Raw genomic sequence first — 14,627 nt, forward strand, 5'->3', positions numbered from 1 at the left:
CTTGACTCACGTCTATCAGATCCTCACTGAGGAAAGTTAACTTCTCGATTGCAGATACACAAAAGAGTCACTAAATTTCTTGATCCATATGAAATATATAAGACATTCACATTACTTTTGCAAGCTTAATTCCAGGACGTGTCAAACGAATAAAAAATACGTTCTACGTTTTGTATTTCATTAGGTTTTAGTTAGAATAAAGGATTTGTTTCTTCCTGCTTGCTTGAAATTTGTATATACAACACGTATGATAATGTAGTTACAACTATAATTTCATGATAAGTGCCAAAGCGATTGTTTTAAGTTATTAAGTTAATGGGAAAAAACCTTTTATTGCTACCAAGATATTTTCCTTTTTAATCTTTATAAGTCCAGATATTGTTCCTTTTAAACGTTACATTTCCGTATAAAGACAAAAAGTGCGTTTGTGTTTAGCTATTGTTGTGAATATGTACAAACCGTCCCCATGATCTACGTTATTTGCATAGGACTTTGTGGAGGTTTAATGTAAACCTGAAATTATTTATGTGATCTTTATTTGTACTCATTCACAGAGCTACTCTAATTTCTTCAAAGTGATCGTTTTCCAAAGACCCATCTAATTTGTTTTAGTCATAAACTGCAGAATGAAAGTGCTATTTTTGTTTAGACTTTCACTATTTCCGTGCGCTAAAATTAAGTTTATTTCCAATTGTTAACGTGTTTCGTTAAGCTTTACTCTCTAAAGACTTGTACGCTTTGCTAGTTCCGTCTCTGAGTTACGGTGGATTGGTTCACTGCAGTTAATGTTAGACAAAGAGATGAAACCGTGGCAGAACCTAACCGCCAATCAATAACGGCCTCTCTTATTGGCTGTACGAGGGTTGTTAAAAAAATACGCGGACTGACGTCATAAAACAAAATGTACTTTATTTAGAAGTTACAGGTCTGGGACCCCTTCAAAGTACTCTCCTCCCCAACGCACACACTTATCCCAACGGTGTTTCCACTTGTTGAAACAGTCTTGGTACGCTTCTTTTGTATTGTCCTCCAGCTCCTTCGTCGCATTTCCCTTAATCTCGGAAATCGTCTCAAATCTTCTTCCTTTCAAGGGTCTTTTGAGTTTGGGGAAAAAAAAACATCGCAAAGAGCAAGGTCAGATGAGTAGGGTGGGTGGGGAAGAACAGTGATCGAGTGTTTGGCCAAAAACTCACGAGTTATGAGGGCTGAATTTCGCAGCAATGCGGTGCATCTTCAAATTTTCGGTCAAAATCTCGTAACAAGATCCAACTGATATCCCACACTCTTCAGCAAGCTCCCTGACAGTCAGACGTCGATTTGCTCGCACCAGGGTGTTGATTTTGTCGACGTGTGGGTCGTCAGTTGACGTGGAAGGACGTCCAGGACGCTCATCATCTTCAATGGACTGTCGACCATCCTTAAAACGTTCATGCCACTTGAAACATGCCGTACGCTTCATAGCAACATCACCGTAAGCCGTGTTAAGCATAGCAAAAGTTTCAGTCGCAGATTTTTCAAGTTTAACACAAAATTTCACAGCAAGTCGTTGCTCCTTCAGGTCATTCATTCTGAAATCCGCCAAACGAAAAAATTGCACTTCACTTAAAACCGCGTAGCTAATACACAAATGAAGATATCTGCAATCGGGAAATGGCATCGTAATCAGCTGATCTGTGCAAACCTAGCGACACCAAGCGGATTCCCCTGCCGCGTATTTTTTGAACAGACCTCGTATGGTCATAAGTTCATCTTTATTATCTGCCCATTTTAAATTATTTGTATTAAACAACTCAAATATCCAGATTATCAGGATGACAGCACTGTTAAAGTATTTCTTTATGATAATAGGTATTTAGGTTTTGAGTGGATGACTGGAGATGTTTATTTAGAACTTAAAGCTTTTGTTTGAAAGCGATTATCATTTAACTGATATACAAATACCCATTAATTTATCACATCATTATTTTTACTGAGATAGACTGTGAAATAAAGGACAATCCAGTTTCCAGAAAGACTTGTGTGATTAATGTTTGATTATTATACACAAATTATTTAGTTTAAGCTGCTTTCAGTGATTTGCTACATATGCTTTGTTTAAGGTTTCAAACAACCCATATCCTACAACATTCAAATATTTTCATAATGTGCTAAAAACACGTAGGTCCAAAAAATCTAGATAAAACTGAAATAGAAACCCTTACAACCTGAGCGCTTTCGAAAGGTGGAGCTTTCTTCTTCAGGAGCAATCTGGGAATGCCCAGTGTAATTGAACAAGTGATATATAAAGATTTAGTTCAGTAACGTCATAGAGGTCATAGAACTTTCCGAGAACTGTCTATTTCTCTGTGTAGTATTGTAAGCGTCTCATTTCCGGTGTTATGTAGCCAATGGCGATAATATACATGTAAAGATGTTGGTGGTATTTTAATTTTAGAATGGATAAAATATGTGTGTGTTTTTATAAACTGTGCTTAGGTGTTTAAGTGAAAAAAGTACCTGGAGAGTGTATGTGTTTTTTTCTTATAACAAAGCCACATCGGGCGATCTCCTGAGCCCACAGAGGGGAATTTAACCCTGAATTCATGTGTTGTAAATCCGTAGACTTACCGCTAGACTAGTGAAGGGCCCTGGAGAATTATATATGCAAAAACGGCTCGTTTGGGTTAGAAAATATTTTACGTAGAAGAGCGAACAACGTTTCGACCTACTTCAGTTATCGTCAGGTTCACAAAAAAGGAAAGAGGTAACTGACCGGAAGCTGACCACATGTTAGGAAGGGGTTGTGTAACTGAGTGTCGGAATGTAGAGGGCAGTGTTAGATGTTTGATATAATTTTATATCATTTATTTTATTATATTTAATATAGGTATAAAGGCGTTCCTTTATATTGGTTTATTTTGGGTTTAAGTTGTTGTATAAATAAGGCTTCTTTAATTTTGCGTTTGTTTATGTTTGTTTCTTTATTTAGTATTTGAGTGTTTTCTATGGTTATGTTGTGTTTATTTGACTTGCAGTATTAGAAAACGTGTGAAGGTGACTTTTTATGTTCTTTGAATCTGGTTTCCATTTTTCTCCTTGTTTCTCCAATATAGAAGTCGTGGTAGTTATCACATTGTATTTTATAAATAATGTTGGCGTGGTGTTTGTCAGTGTAGTTTTTACATAGTATAGACCTTAGTTTTGTGCCTGGTTTTTGAATAAATTTAGTATTAACTGGAATGTCATATTTTGTTACCAGTTTTTGCCAAATGTTGGTTATTTGTCTGCTGATGTCGGGAATATATGGTATGTAGCAGTATATGGTTTCGTGATTTTTTGATTCGTGAGATATATTTACTTTTGTTGGTTGATTTTGCTTTCTCTCTAAGGTGTGTGCGTATAATGTTTTCTACGGTTTGTGGAGGAAACTTATTGATGTTGATGAAGTATTGTTTTATTTTGTCTAATTCATCGTTAATTTTATCTGGTGAGCATAGTTTTATGGCTGTGTTTATTTGGTTTCTTAGTATGTTAAGTTTTTGTTTTGTTTCATGTGCTGAGTCCCAAGGAATGTATAGTCCACTATGGGTTATTTTTCGGTGGATTTATGTTTTGAATTGTGTGTCGGTTCTTGTAATTTTGAGGTTAAGAAATAATATTTGATTGCTTTCTTCCTGTTCACATGTGAAGTTAATGTTGGGATGTATAGAGTTGATGTGATTGAACAAATTAAGTATGTGTTCTGTTGGTCTGAATTATGCAACCGTGTCCATCTACACATCTGTACCAGTATAGTGGTGGATGTAATGCTGTGTTAATTGCTTGTGTTTCAACTTGTGTCATAAAACTATTGGCTAGAACTGGTGATACTGGGTTGCCCATGCTTAGGCCATTTGTTTGTATATAGTTGTGGTTGTTGAACATGAAGTTTGTCTTTATCGTGGTGAATTCTATGAGGGTTGCTAAGTGGTTGCTGGGAATGTCTATAGTTGGGTTCGGGTCTTGGATATAGAGTTCTAAGGCTATCTTGCAGGCTTCAGTGGTTGGAACTTCTGTAAAGAGGGATATAACATCGAAACTGGCCATTAAGGCTTTATGATTAAGTTGATTTAGATTAGACTTGAAATTAAAAGAATCTTTGATGAATGAGCTGGCTGATGTAACATATTTGGAGAATGCCCATGCTATGTATTTACCAAGATTGTAATTAAACGATCCATATGTGTACATTATTGGTCGTAATGGATATACGGCATCCCCAAACCTCATAAACCAGATTGTCCAACAATCTTATACAACAACTTAAACCAAAAATAAACCAATATAAAGGAACGCCTTTATACCTATATTAAATATAATAAAATATATAATATAAAATTATATATTCAAACATCTAACACCGCCCTCTACAATCCGACACTCAGTTACACAACCCCTTCCAAAAATGTGGTCAGCTTCCGGTCAGTTACCTCTTTTCTTCTTTGTGAACCTGACGATGACCGAAGAAGGTCGAAACGTTGTTCGCTCTTCTACGTAGAATATTTTCTCAACCCAAACGAGCCGTTTTTGCATTTTTTTCTCTTCAAGTGGGTTTTCTCGACATCACTGGCCCTGGAAAATGATTGAGAAAGATATAGCATACAAATCAATTTAAAAACGGGAAAAAAATATTATTTCATGAAAAAGTAGGTAAAGAATAAAGTTATATTTCTGACAGAGATGAAACTAATGACCAGAGATCACTGATTCCTGGGATCTAGATTAATTCATAAAGGTTGAACAATAGTTACATTAACAATCCAATATGCTTCTTTTATTTCTCTGTCTGCTTTAGTTTTGAAACCTGTTTCAATACCAGTGAGAGTAACATCGTAATGAGTGTTAATACGGTCTCTGTGAGTTGCTTACGTCCTATATACTGATAATTGATTTTTTTACACTGTATAAGATAAATGGTGTTTTTTGTTTCACAAGTGATTTCTTTAGGTATTTTAAAATTTCTTTGAATGTGCTTGTCGGAAAATGAGTCAGTGGTTTTATATGAACTTGCAGGTTTGACGACGGGCTTTATTGCATGGACAACAACCATTTTGGGATGGGATGTAATTTATTTTTGTGTGAACAAAGATATCTTTTAAAGTTCTGCTTTTTGGGAAGGAGAAAATGAAAACTTCAGGAAATATCTGCTTAAGACGACTGTCAAGCTGTATTAGATGAAATGTTTTTTTTTTTCAGAATTTGTGAAATATTTCTGAGTTTAAACTGATAGGTAATAACAAGAGGAATTCTATCTGAAAGCCTAGTATTATTCTTATTTAGGATATTTTTCAGCTGAAAGTTGTTAGCCTTCTCAATTTGTTTATCGATTTGGGTATCTTTATACCTTCTCTGTAACATGGTTTGTTTTAGATCCTTAGTGTGTTTTCTGTAGTCTGTTTCATCAGAGCATATATTGTTTATTCTAAGAGCTTGATTGTAAGTAATGTTTTGTTTAATGTGAAAGGGGTGACAGCTTTTATAATGAAGATACTGCGGTCTGTCTGTAGAGTTTTTGTAAAAGTCAGTTTGTAAAGTTCCGTTTTTTAGAAAAACTGTGACGTCAAAGAAGTTAATCTGTGTAGACGAATAATCGCAAGTAAACTTGATTGTTTTGTGAAAGGAGTTTGCAAGTGTGATAAATTCTTTAAATGATTCAAGATCAGCTGTCCAAATGAAAAATATGTCGTCTATGTAACGTTTCCATATATGGGGTTTTACATGGCCGAGTTGTAAAACATAAATGGGAGCCATCTTTGTACCCATTGCAGTACCGTTAACTTGAATGTAGTGCTCGTTATTAAATTCGAAGTTGTTCAGAGTTACAACTAGGCTGGCAAGATCGGTTATTGTTTGAAATTCTGATGGGTTAGAGATGTGTAATGCGGACTTTAGAGTTTCTAGCCCTTCATCAGGTGGGATGTTGGTGTAAAGAGAAGAAACGTCCATCCTGCAGAGAAGACTATTTTGTGGTAACTGTCTGTCAGTGTTAATGTCTTCTATGATGTTTAAGAAAGTGGGAAGTATTCTTTATGTAAGAGAGGGAGGGTACAGGGAATACAGTTTATGTGTTGGTCAAGAAAAGCGGACGGTTTTTAGTAGTCTTATTTATATTATAAATTATGGGTCGACCAGAATTGTTTGGTTTGTGTATTTCGGATAAGAGATAAAATTTACCTGGAGAAGCTTGTCTGGGTATTAAATACGGAAATATTTCTTTGTCTATTTTATTGTCTTTGAAGAGTTCTTTAGGTTTATTAGTTATGGTTTTCTGAATTGTAGGATCATGTGAGAGTTTTTTTTACAGAAATTAATATCCTCTAGTTGCCATTTAGCTTCCGTGATAGTCATTTTTGTCAAGGATAACAATGGCTCCACCCTTGTGTGCTGGCTTTACTGTGATATTGTTATTCGACTTAAAACTGTTTAAAGCATTTCTTTCGTTTTGGTTAATGTTATTAGGGCATTGCTTGGAAGATGTTAAGGTCTGTATTGTATCAGTTTCATTATGTGCTGTGTTTAGTTTATCTGAATGCAAGCTGCATTTTGGAAGTTGACGTGATGGATTCTTGAGTTTCTCGAATAAAATTTCTGTATCTAATTCAAACATTTTCTCAGGTGAAGTGACTATCACGTTAAATCTGGGAATTTCATCTCTTACTTACTTTAATTTATTCATAAAATCATTATTCTTGCTAGACACTGATACAGCGCGTGATTTTGAGAGCTCTCGTTAGAAAGCGCGAGAAGTGTTTTTGAAAGATTAAGCTGCTGAGCACGTTGTAGCTCACACGTGTTTCCGTCAAACACGTTCTAAACAGCGTGTGAAAAATGCACGAGTAAACGAAGCCAAATTTACCTTAAACCTTTAAGACAGTGTTAAATTTACATAATTTTCCATCGGAGATATACATTACTTTGATCGTTTAACTTGTAATAGAAGGATTCAAAACGCAATCTTTTAATTATGAAAAAAAAGGAATATATAATTATAATGCATGCTAGTGTGTGTCTTCTTATAGCAGAGCCACATCCGGTCATCTGCTGAGTCCACCGAAGGGAATCGAACGCCTGATTTTAGCGTTGTAAATCCGTAGACTTACCGCTGCATCAGCAGGGGAGCATGCTAGTGTACAAACTAGTCAACAAACTACCGTTCAAAAGAGAACGTTCAGCTCTGAACTTATGAAATGGTCCATCAGTGGCTCAACAGTAAGTCTGAAGGTTTAAACCGTTGAAATCGGGTTTCGATATGTACGATGGACAGAGCAAAAACAGCCCATTATGTATCTTTGTGTTTAAGAAAAAAGAACAAACAATCAAATTTATAAAACGCTTCGATGTCTTCCCCTCTTTTTATTTTTTTAAAGAGCAACTTGAAGTTGATTTATGAAATTTTTATTCTGCGTTTCTCAAAAAGAAAACAAATGAAAATGCAGCAGCATTTTGTTTTTCATATGAAATGTGATATATATATATGTAGAATTTCTTTTAATTGTAATATATGCACTACATTTAATATAAAAGACAACAAGCAATGTTTCCTAAACATCGAATATGATATATGTACCATTTTCAATATAACACTGAAGCTGCATTTTCTCGAAGTGTAGGCTAATATTTAAGTAGACTTTTTTACATTAGAAACAATATAAGAAACACTTATCTAAAATAAAAAAGACAGATTTTTTTTCCCGTAGTTTCCCCATACTTAGAGCCCTCAAATGAACACCTGTCAAGACACGTGAAAGCAGATAACCTGTGTGTAATATTTACGGTATTTAATCCTATTATGAGTCACATGACAAAACCCCTTTCTGCTTGCTCAGTACTTGTATTCACTGAAATAAGATTATCACGTTTATAAGGCTTGCTTTTGCCTTGTAACTCAACACACGTTGCGTAGCTTCCATACAAGCAAGTCCACTAACGATATGCTCCGGTCTTAGTGATAATCGAAACTTTCAAGGACATAAACTGTAATCTAGGTTTGTTCAACTTCTCACAACCGTCATAACTCACTGGTGATGGAGCTGTGGTCAGGTAAGTTTTTATTAAGCCTTTTCGGTTGTGTTTCAGGAGTTCAGCTTATTGTATACCTCTCATAATGAAAACTATACCGATTGTCCCATCTAATGCAAAATATCGATCGTTAACAGCTAAAATAGCAAATTCTGACAAAACTGGATAATCTTTCTGAAATTACAAACTTCACTTTTCCTTAGAATAGTTAAAAAGGAAAGTAAACAGGTTTATAGTTTTCAGAGAAAATGGTGGCTTTCATTATTTAAACACGAAAGCTAGTTTTATTACTCAAACTGGTAAAGTTACAGTGAAATGTCTCCTGCATCCTGTACATAATTATACAACTAACGACAACAGCATGCTTGTAAAGAAATACAATGAAGGAGGGGTGCACATAATCTAATTTAGTTCCCTATCTTGTAGAAGAAATGTCTAGAAATCGTTAACTTTGGTGTTGTTCATTTCGTTTTTGCGCTATGTATTAATTTAATAGTCAATTGTCAAGTCTTTAAAAGGAAAGATTTTTATTCACTTAATTTATATTAACCACGTAATCCAAAAAAATATTTTTAGTATTAAGAGTTTGACACAGTTGATTAATGTTTGGTGTCTCGTGGTGTATTCTTCATTTTTCTATATACATTTCGTGCAAGCTTATACAGAATATTTGATTACGAATACAAATTGTATTATATCTACATGTGCATACGACGGCTTTTGAATACTTTTGTCTTAGCCCCATGTTCTTATCTGTCTGGGAAATGTAAGGTTATGCTTTAATTTTGTGAAAAAAAAAATGAAATTAAAGGAGAACGAAGTGCCTCGTCTATATCATTTCTGACGAGATGAGTAACAAATACATGTATAAGAGAGTTTCTGGTTCCGAATGTTGCTGTTGGGGGTGACAGTGCAAAAAAAACTTTGAGTTTCTAGCTTTACGTCCAAACATTTCGAACTCTTCTGGTTTTTCAAATTCTTAGAACCCTCTGAACACATCAGCTATTTTGAAATTTTAAGTAGTACTGTACTGTTTTTATTTATGAAGGATTTTGAATGTTGTTTAGGTTTCGGTTTCAGAAGAAATATATCAATAACTATTCCCAATTGTTTAGTGTTTGGTTCTTCTCTAGGTGCGAGAGATTAAATTATTCAAAATATCGTTGGAAAATCTAACATACCCTAATAAAAAATATTTGTGCATGAGAGGTTCTACGTTTTGCAGTATCTTAATACAGTGTACATGTTTCCTAAGATTGTTTGATGCATCATTATAATATATATAATTTTGAATATGTGCCAACGTGGAATAATTTGTACTAATTAAAATGGTGTGTCCTAAATACGTTTTTTCTAATTTAACTTGATACAGCCTAGTAATCTAAACTATATGTCACGAAACTTATGAAAATTCTCGCATCTCTAAAGTTTAATTCGAGAAATAATTAAATCACTATTGGTTAACTTTTTTTTCTAAAACAGGTTTTAGTCTTGGCTTAACGTGGTAAGCCACTAGGTGGAGTGTAAGTCAGATGTTCCTAGTCGTCATTCTTCAATCATTTGTATATTGTTGGTCAGTTTCTCATTTACAGATGTATTTTGTGTGAGATGAAAAACGCATGTGAACTTTACGTAACTGAAAGAAATGTATGTTTCACCCACTTTATCATAATTCAACCAGGTGGAAATAACTTTTACCTAAAACACATATGAATAATTGTAAAGTATTTTATCGATTTATCAAAGGTTTTATATGGAATATCTGATGAGAGAGTAATAAAATATCTAGTGTTTTCGTAAGTTAAGTTTTTAGAATGTTTGAGCAAAACTACACAATCCTTAATAATTTTGAGCTCAGAGACTAGTCTCTAGATGGTGGGAGGCTGGTCAACAGCACCCACCTACTCTAGTCTGATGCGATAGTGAGATTTTATCTTGGCCTTTATTTGGCACTCACCATCTCGATATACGGAGCTATCAACTGAACCACGTTTGACTCGTGACTGTTAATGTTGTCAGGTTTGTTTCTTTTATAATATTCGTTCCAACTGCTCAAGATTTATCTAGTTGTTTCGGATTTTGAAATGATAGATACGAGGGAAAGGATTTAGTCAATAGGACCCTCCACCAACTCTCGGACTGTCATTATAACACACCCTCGACCACAAATTGCGAAGTACATTTTTTTCCAGAAACGGGAAACGAATACTGGATCAATAGATTCGTAGTCTGGCACACAACAGTGAACAAACAAATAGGAGATTTTCTGCTTTTTTTTCTTTTCAATTACAGGCTTAATGTTTTGCTTTAAACCTAAATCTTGAATAACAACACTTATCCGTTACGCTGGGATAAAGCAGAAAATAGCAGTCAAAGAGTAGTTAGAGTAATGGAATATATAGAGCATCTCTGTGTATGTTAGATAGATACTCTTCTGTACTATAGAAACTCAGAAAATGTGCAGCATTTATGTTACCAGAGGAAAATAAAACTGTTGCTGTATTTTCAACTTGTAGTTATAAAATAATCTATTTAATTAAACTGTACTTTTCTCAAATATATTAATTACATTTAATTTTATCAGAACATTGAGAAATATATATATTTTAGTTAAGAGAAAAATGAAAAACAGCAAAAATGTAATTAATTTACTGACTTTTTTAATGCATTCATTGATTTTGAACCACAAATAAACAAGTTTCTGTAAATTTTAGTTCTGAAGACATTTTCACTACTGGTATTCGTAGCAACTGGAAGTAACTCTCTGCCAGATGGAGGTGGGTTTTGTTTAACAATTTAGCATTATTAATAATTGTCATTTTTCTATCAGAAGGTAATGAAATTTGCGTAAGAGTGCAGTATTACTATTTTTCGCCTAGTGAGTAAATATCTCGCAGTGATTAGTAAGTGCACTTTCTCCATGAGCGTAAAATCGAAAAGAAATTACATTATTCGGTCAAGCATACAGGGATAATTCCAACTAATCCATAAAAAGCATATTAACTTGTATGCTTTGACGCTTTGTCTTGATAAAGGTACCTTTTTCACTTTCTTTTCTGTTAGGCTACTTGTGTTAACAAACAGTGTCGAACAGTTATTAAGAGTGTGTTTGTATTTTTCTTATAGCAAAGCCACATCGGGCTATCTGCCGAACCCACCGAGGGGAATCGAACCCCTATTTTTAACGTTATAAATCCGTAGACTTACCGCTGTACTAGCGGGGGGAGGTGTTAAAATAATTATTTCGAAAGCTAATAAAACATTTGAAAAATCTTTAGTATTTTTATAGTCAGTTATATTTTAAACAAAACAACTTGTTTGATCTCTGTAAAAATTTCAGAGAGGAGAAACGATTCTCCATTTATGAAATTATGTACAGTTTATCTTTGGTGTTTTTGTGTTTTATTGAAAAATATAATAATTTCAAATTTTGTGTTTATATGTTACGCTTACTGATAGTGATATGATAAATATACCTTTTTTTATCACATGTACTATACCCGCGTCACGAAAGAGTGGGCCCGACATCGCCAGGTAGGTTAAGGCGTTTGACTCATAATCCGAGGGTCGCGGGTTCGAATCCCCGTCGGATCAAACATGCTTGCCTTTTCAGCCGTGGGGGCGTTATAATGTGACGATCAATCCCACTATTCGTCGGCAAAAGAGTAGCCCAAGAGTTGGCGGTGAGTGGTCATAACTAGCTGCCTTCCCTCTAGTCTTATACCGCAAAATTAAAAACGGGCAAATAGTCCTCATGTAGCTTTGCGCGAAATTCAAAAACAAACAAATAGGAAACAGTGAAATTATTAAAGGTTAAAACAATTATCAAGTTATTTAAATTCCGTTTTTCAGGTGTTTATGTACTCTGAAGAAATTAATAGTAGGTTACATTAATAATTTCATATGTTCTGATTTAATACTTTTATAATGGGTTCACAACTCGCTAAGCCCGCCCACCAGTGATTTTAATGAACACATCAAAAGGATTTTCACAATACAAGACTTTTCTTGGCTTCTACTTTTTCTGATACCTTTTCAATTAATATTAATGCAAATATGTTCTTTTCTGTCTTGGTTTATCTATAAAGAGGACTGCAAAGAAACTTATTTTTCACACTTTTGTCTTCAGCGATTTAAATTTTCTGTTTAATAAAACTGTTACAATGACCTGAATAAGAATGTCCAGGCGCGAGGTTTATTTATTAATATACTTTGTCTTTCTGTGGTACCATTCAGGTGGGATCATATATGTCTAACTTGTGTCTATCTTGTGTCTAACGCTTGTAGTATTTGAACTTTTTAAAAAAAAACGTGTAGAAACAATAACATTAGATTCTCTGTGATAAAAATCCATCTCATATGTACAGGTGTAAGTAATTTTGGGTTCAAAGCCAAAAGCAATGTATTTAGTTTGATCACTCTTTGGGATAAAATCCAGAAGTAAATTGTCTTCTATTGTGAGTGGTGCTTAGTGAATTACTCGACTGGTTAAATATATTTTAAAGTTATTATAAGCTAATCCGATTTTTAGTTTGAATTATTTTGATGTCGTAAGCTTGCAGACGTACCGCTGAGCGACTGGCGAGTTTGTGAAGACATATATATATATGTTTTGAAGTTAAACGGATATGTAACTCCTAGAATAAATGTGATTATTACCTATATAGTGTTTTTCAAAGTGCTTTATTATAAAAATTTTGTACATTTAGACTTCTGTAGCTCACTGGATGGAAAAAAGTATTTTATTGACGTCGGAAAGACAGGAATCATTGAAGGAGGAAATGCAAGCAGCCAGGTCTCTGGTAAAAAACTGGCTCATTCTGCCCTACAGCGGTGCAGTGTGGAACTAGTTACAGGCCCATCATGCCATATTGTTGTCACGAAACTCAGCGAGAACATTCCAAAGTGTAGTTCTGTTGAGTCATGCAGGTAAAACAGGTTAACTATTTATTTTGTATAAAAATATGTTTTAATGCTAACAGTTAGATATTCACATATTAACTGTTTTGTCTCATGTTTGATTCTGATATAAACTTCATTACATTCGAAAATAAGAAATTAACGCAGTGCGTGTTCTTTTCTGTTCCCTAACACATAAAGAGAGGTGGAGGTACATGTACATTAGTTGTTGTTGTTTTGAATTAAGCACAAAACTACTCAATGGGCTGTTTGTACTCTGCCCACCACGGGTATCGAAACCTGGTTTTTAGCGTTGTAAGTTTTCAGACACACCGCTGAGCTACTGGGAGGTGTGTACATTAGTACCACAAACGATGTTATGATAACAAACTGAAAAAATATTCTAAGCATAACAACTTAAAGTTGTTTACTTTGTCTTGATGTTAATGAAGGTATTTCATATTATGCTTAGATTAAAAAACCCATTAACTGTTTTATTACCAAATATATATTTGTCATGGGTATATTTATACAGCTATTTAATATAAAAAGTAAGATATTAGTCAACAGTATTTTATGTAATATCACAAAACAATGTCTATATTAAACTGCAACAACTTGTGTTTGAGAGTCGTGTAACATGTACGAGTGGATAAAATAGACCCACCCAAAATATGGTAAAATGACCCCTTTATAATAATTGCAATATTAAATAAATGCTGTATTTAGCAATTGAATTTGAATAAGTTTCCTAATCACTTAAATATTCCCTATAGAACTCGGGAAAGCCATTCGTGAAGCTAAAGTTGCTTATTATCAAATATAATAACGTTAAAGAATGCAGACATCAGAAGAGGATAAGACACTACACTTTATAAAGTACCAGTGAACCTGAATTGTGCTACCTTTGCGGTACATTCGGCTGTCTGTAATTCTGCTTTTTTTTTTTAAATTAACAAAGTAAAATTCCTTGAAATATACACCATAAAACTTTACAGTACTTACATTATAATAAAGTTAATAAAACAATGAAAACAAAAAAATAAATAAATAAATTTGCGCCCATCCGCTAATATGTCCATGTACGGTGACACGTTAAAATAGTTACATATAATTCACTATAAATGACTGCATTCCATACCGATGATATGCTTGATTGCCCATTTTACCAAAGAGAACCATCTTTCCCCACTTTCCCTTACATCCAAACGATTTTAAAATTTTATAATAAAGTATCTGATTTGGAACACCTGGGCGCGTCATAAATATAAGCCATTAAAATAAAAAAAACCTTTCTTACGTAACTAATTTGAATGTAGTCAATATCAATTTTTTAGCAGATTTGTAAGGGGTTGTTAACATGGGAAACCTGCCTAGTAGTTTGTGTTTAGACAGCATTTTTGTACACTTGCCTTTACATCATCAGATCTGATGAATGTATTGAAAGAGCATCAGAATGAAATATAGAACAAGTTCACAAGACAGGTTGTAGATGTCATAAACTTTTTACAGTTTTCTACTTGATAAATAGGTCTTTGAAGCAAGGTGTTTTGTAAAACAGTATTTGTTAGAAATGGCACACATTGATAATATAATATATGATTTTTACCATATGGGGACATCATGATTTAAAGCGATTTTAACTCCAAGTATGTGTGGTCATGCGCGTAACTTTATATACTAAGGTACTG

The 14,627-nt window shown here is 34.0% G+C and overlaps 1 protein-coding gene across 5 annotated transcripts in view; it reads left to right on the forward strand.

Annotated features, from left to right (window-relative positions):
* LOC143236717 (uncharacterized) overlaps positions 1 to 14,627 on the forward strand; it is a 62,619-nt gene that overhangs the window by 21,289 nt on the left and 26,703 nt on the right. Inside the window, exons 1-3 of one of the 5 annotated variants that reach the window (XM_076475151.1) lie at positions 7,903 to 8,058; positions 10,752 to 10,814; positions 12,747 to 12,966. In XM_076475151.1, coding sequence (XP_076331266.1) covers positions 8,043 to 8,058; positions 10,752 to 10,814; positions 12,747 to 12,966 — 299 coding nt within the window. In that variant the 5' untranslated portion in view covers positions 7,903 to 8,042. Of the gene's footprint in view, positions 1 to 7,902; positions 8,059 to 10,751; positions 10,815 to 11,551; positions 11,721 to 12,746; positions 12,967 to 14,627 lie in introns of those variants that run through there. The other 4 variants (XM_076475154.1, XM_076475149.1, XM_076475153.1 and 1 more) reach the window with 4 other exon arrangements.

This window comes from Tachypleus tridentatus, chromosome 13, assembly GCF_004210375.1.
Source record: "Tachypleus tridentatus isolate NWPU-2018 chromosome 13, ASM421037v1, whole genome shotgun sequence".
Classification (NCBI taxonomy): domain Eukaryota; kingdom Metazoa; phylum Arthropoda; class Merostomata; order Xiphosura; family Limulidae; genus Tachypleus; species Tachypleus tridentatus.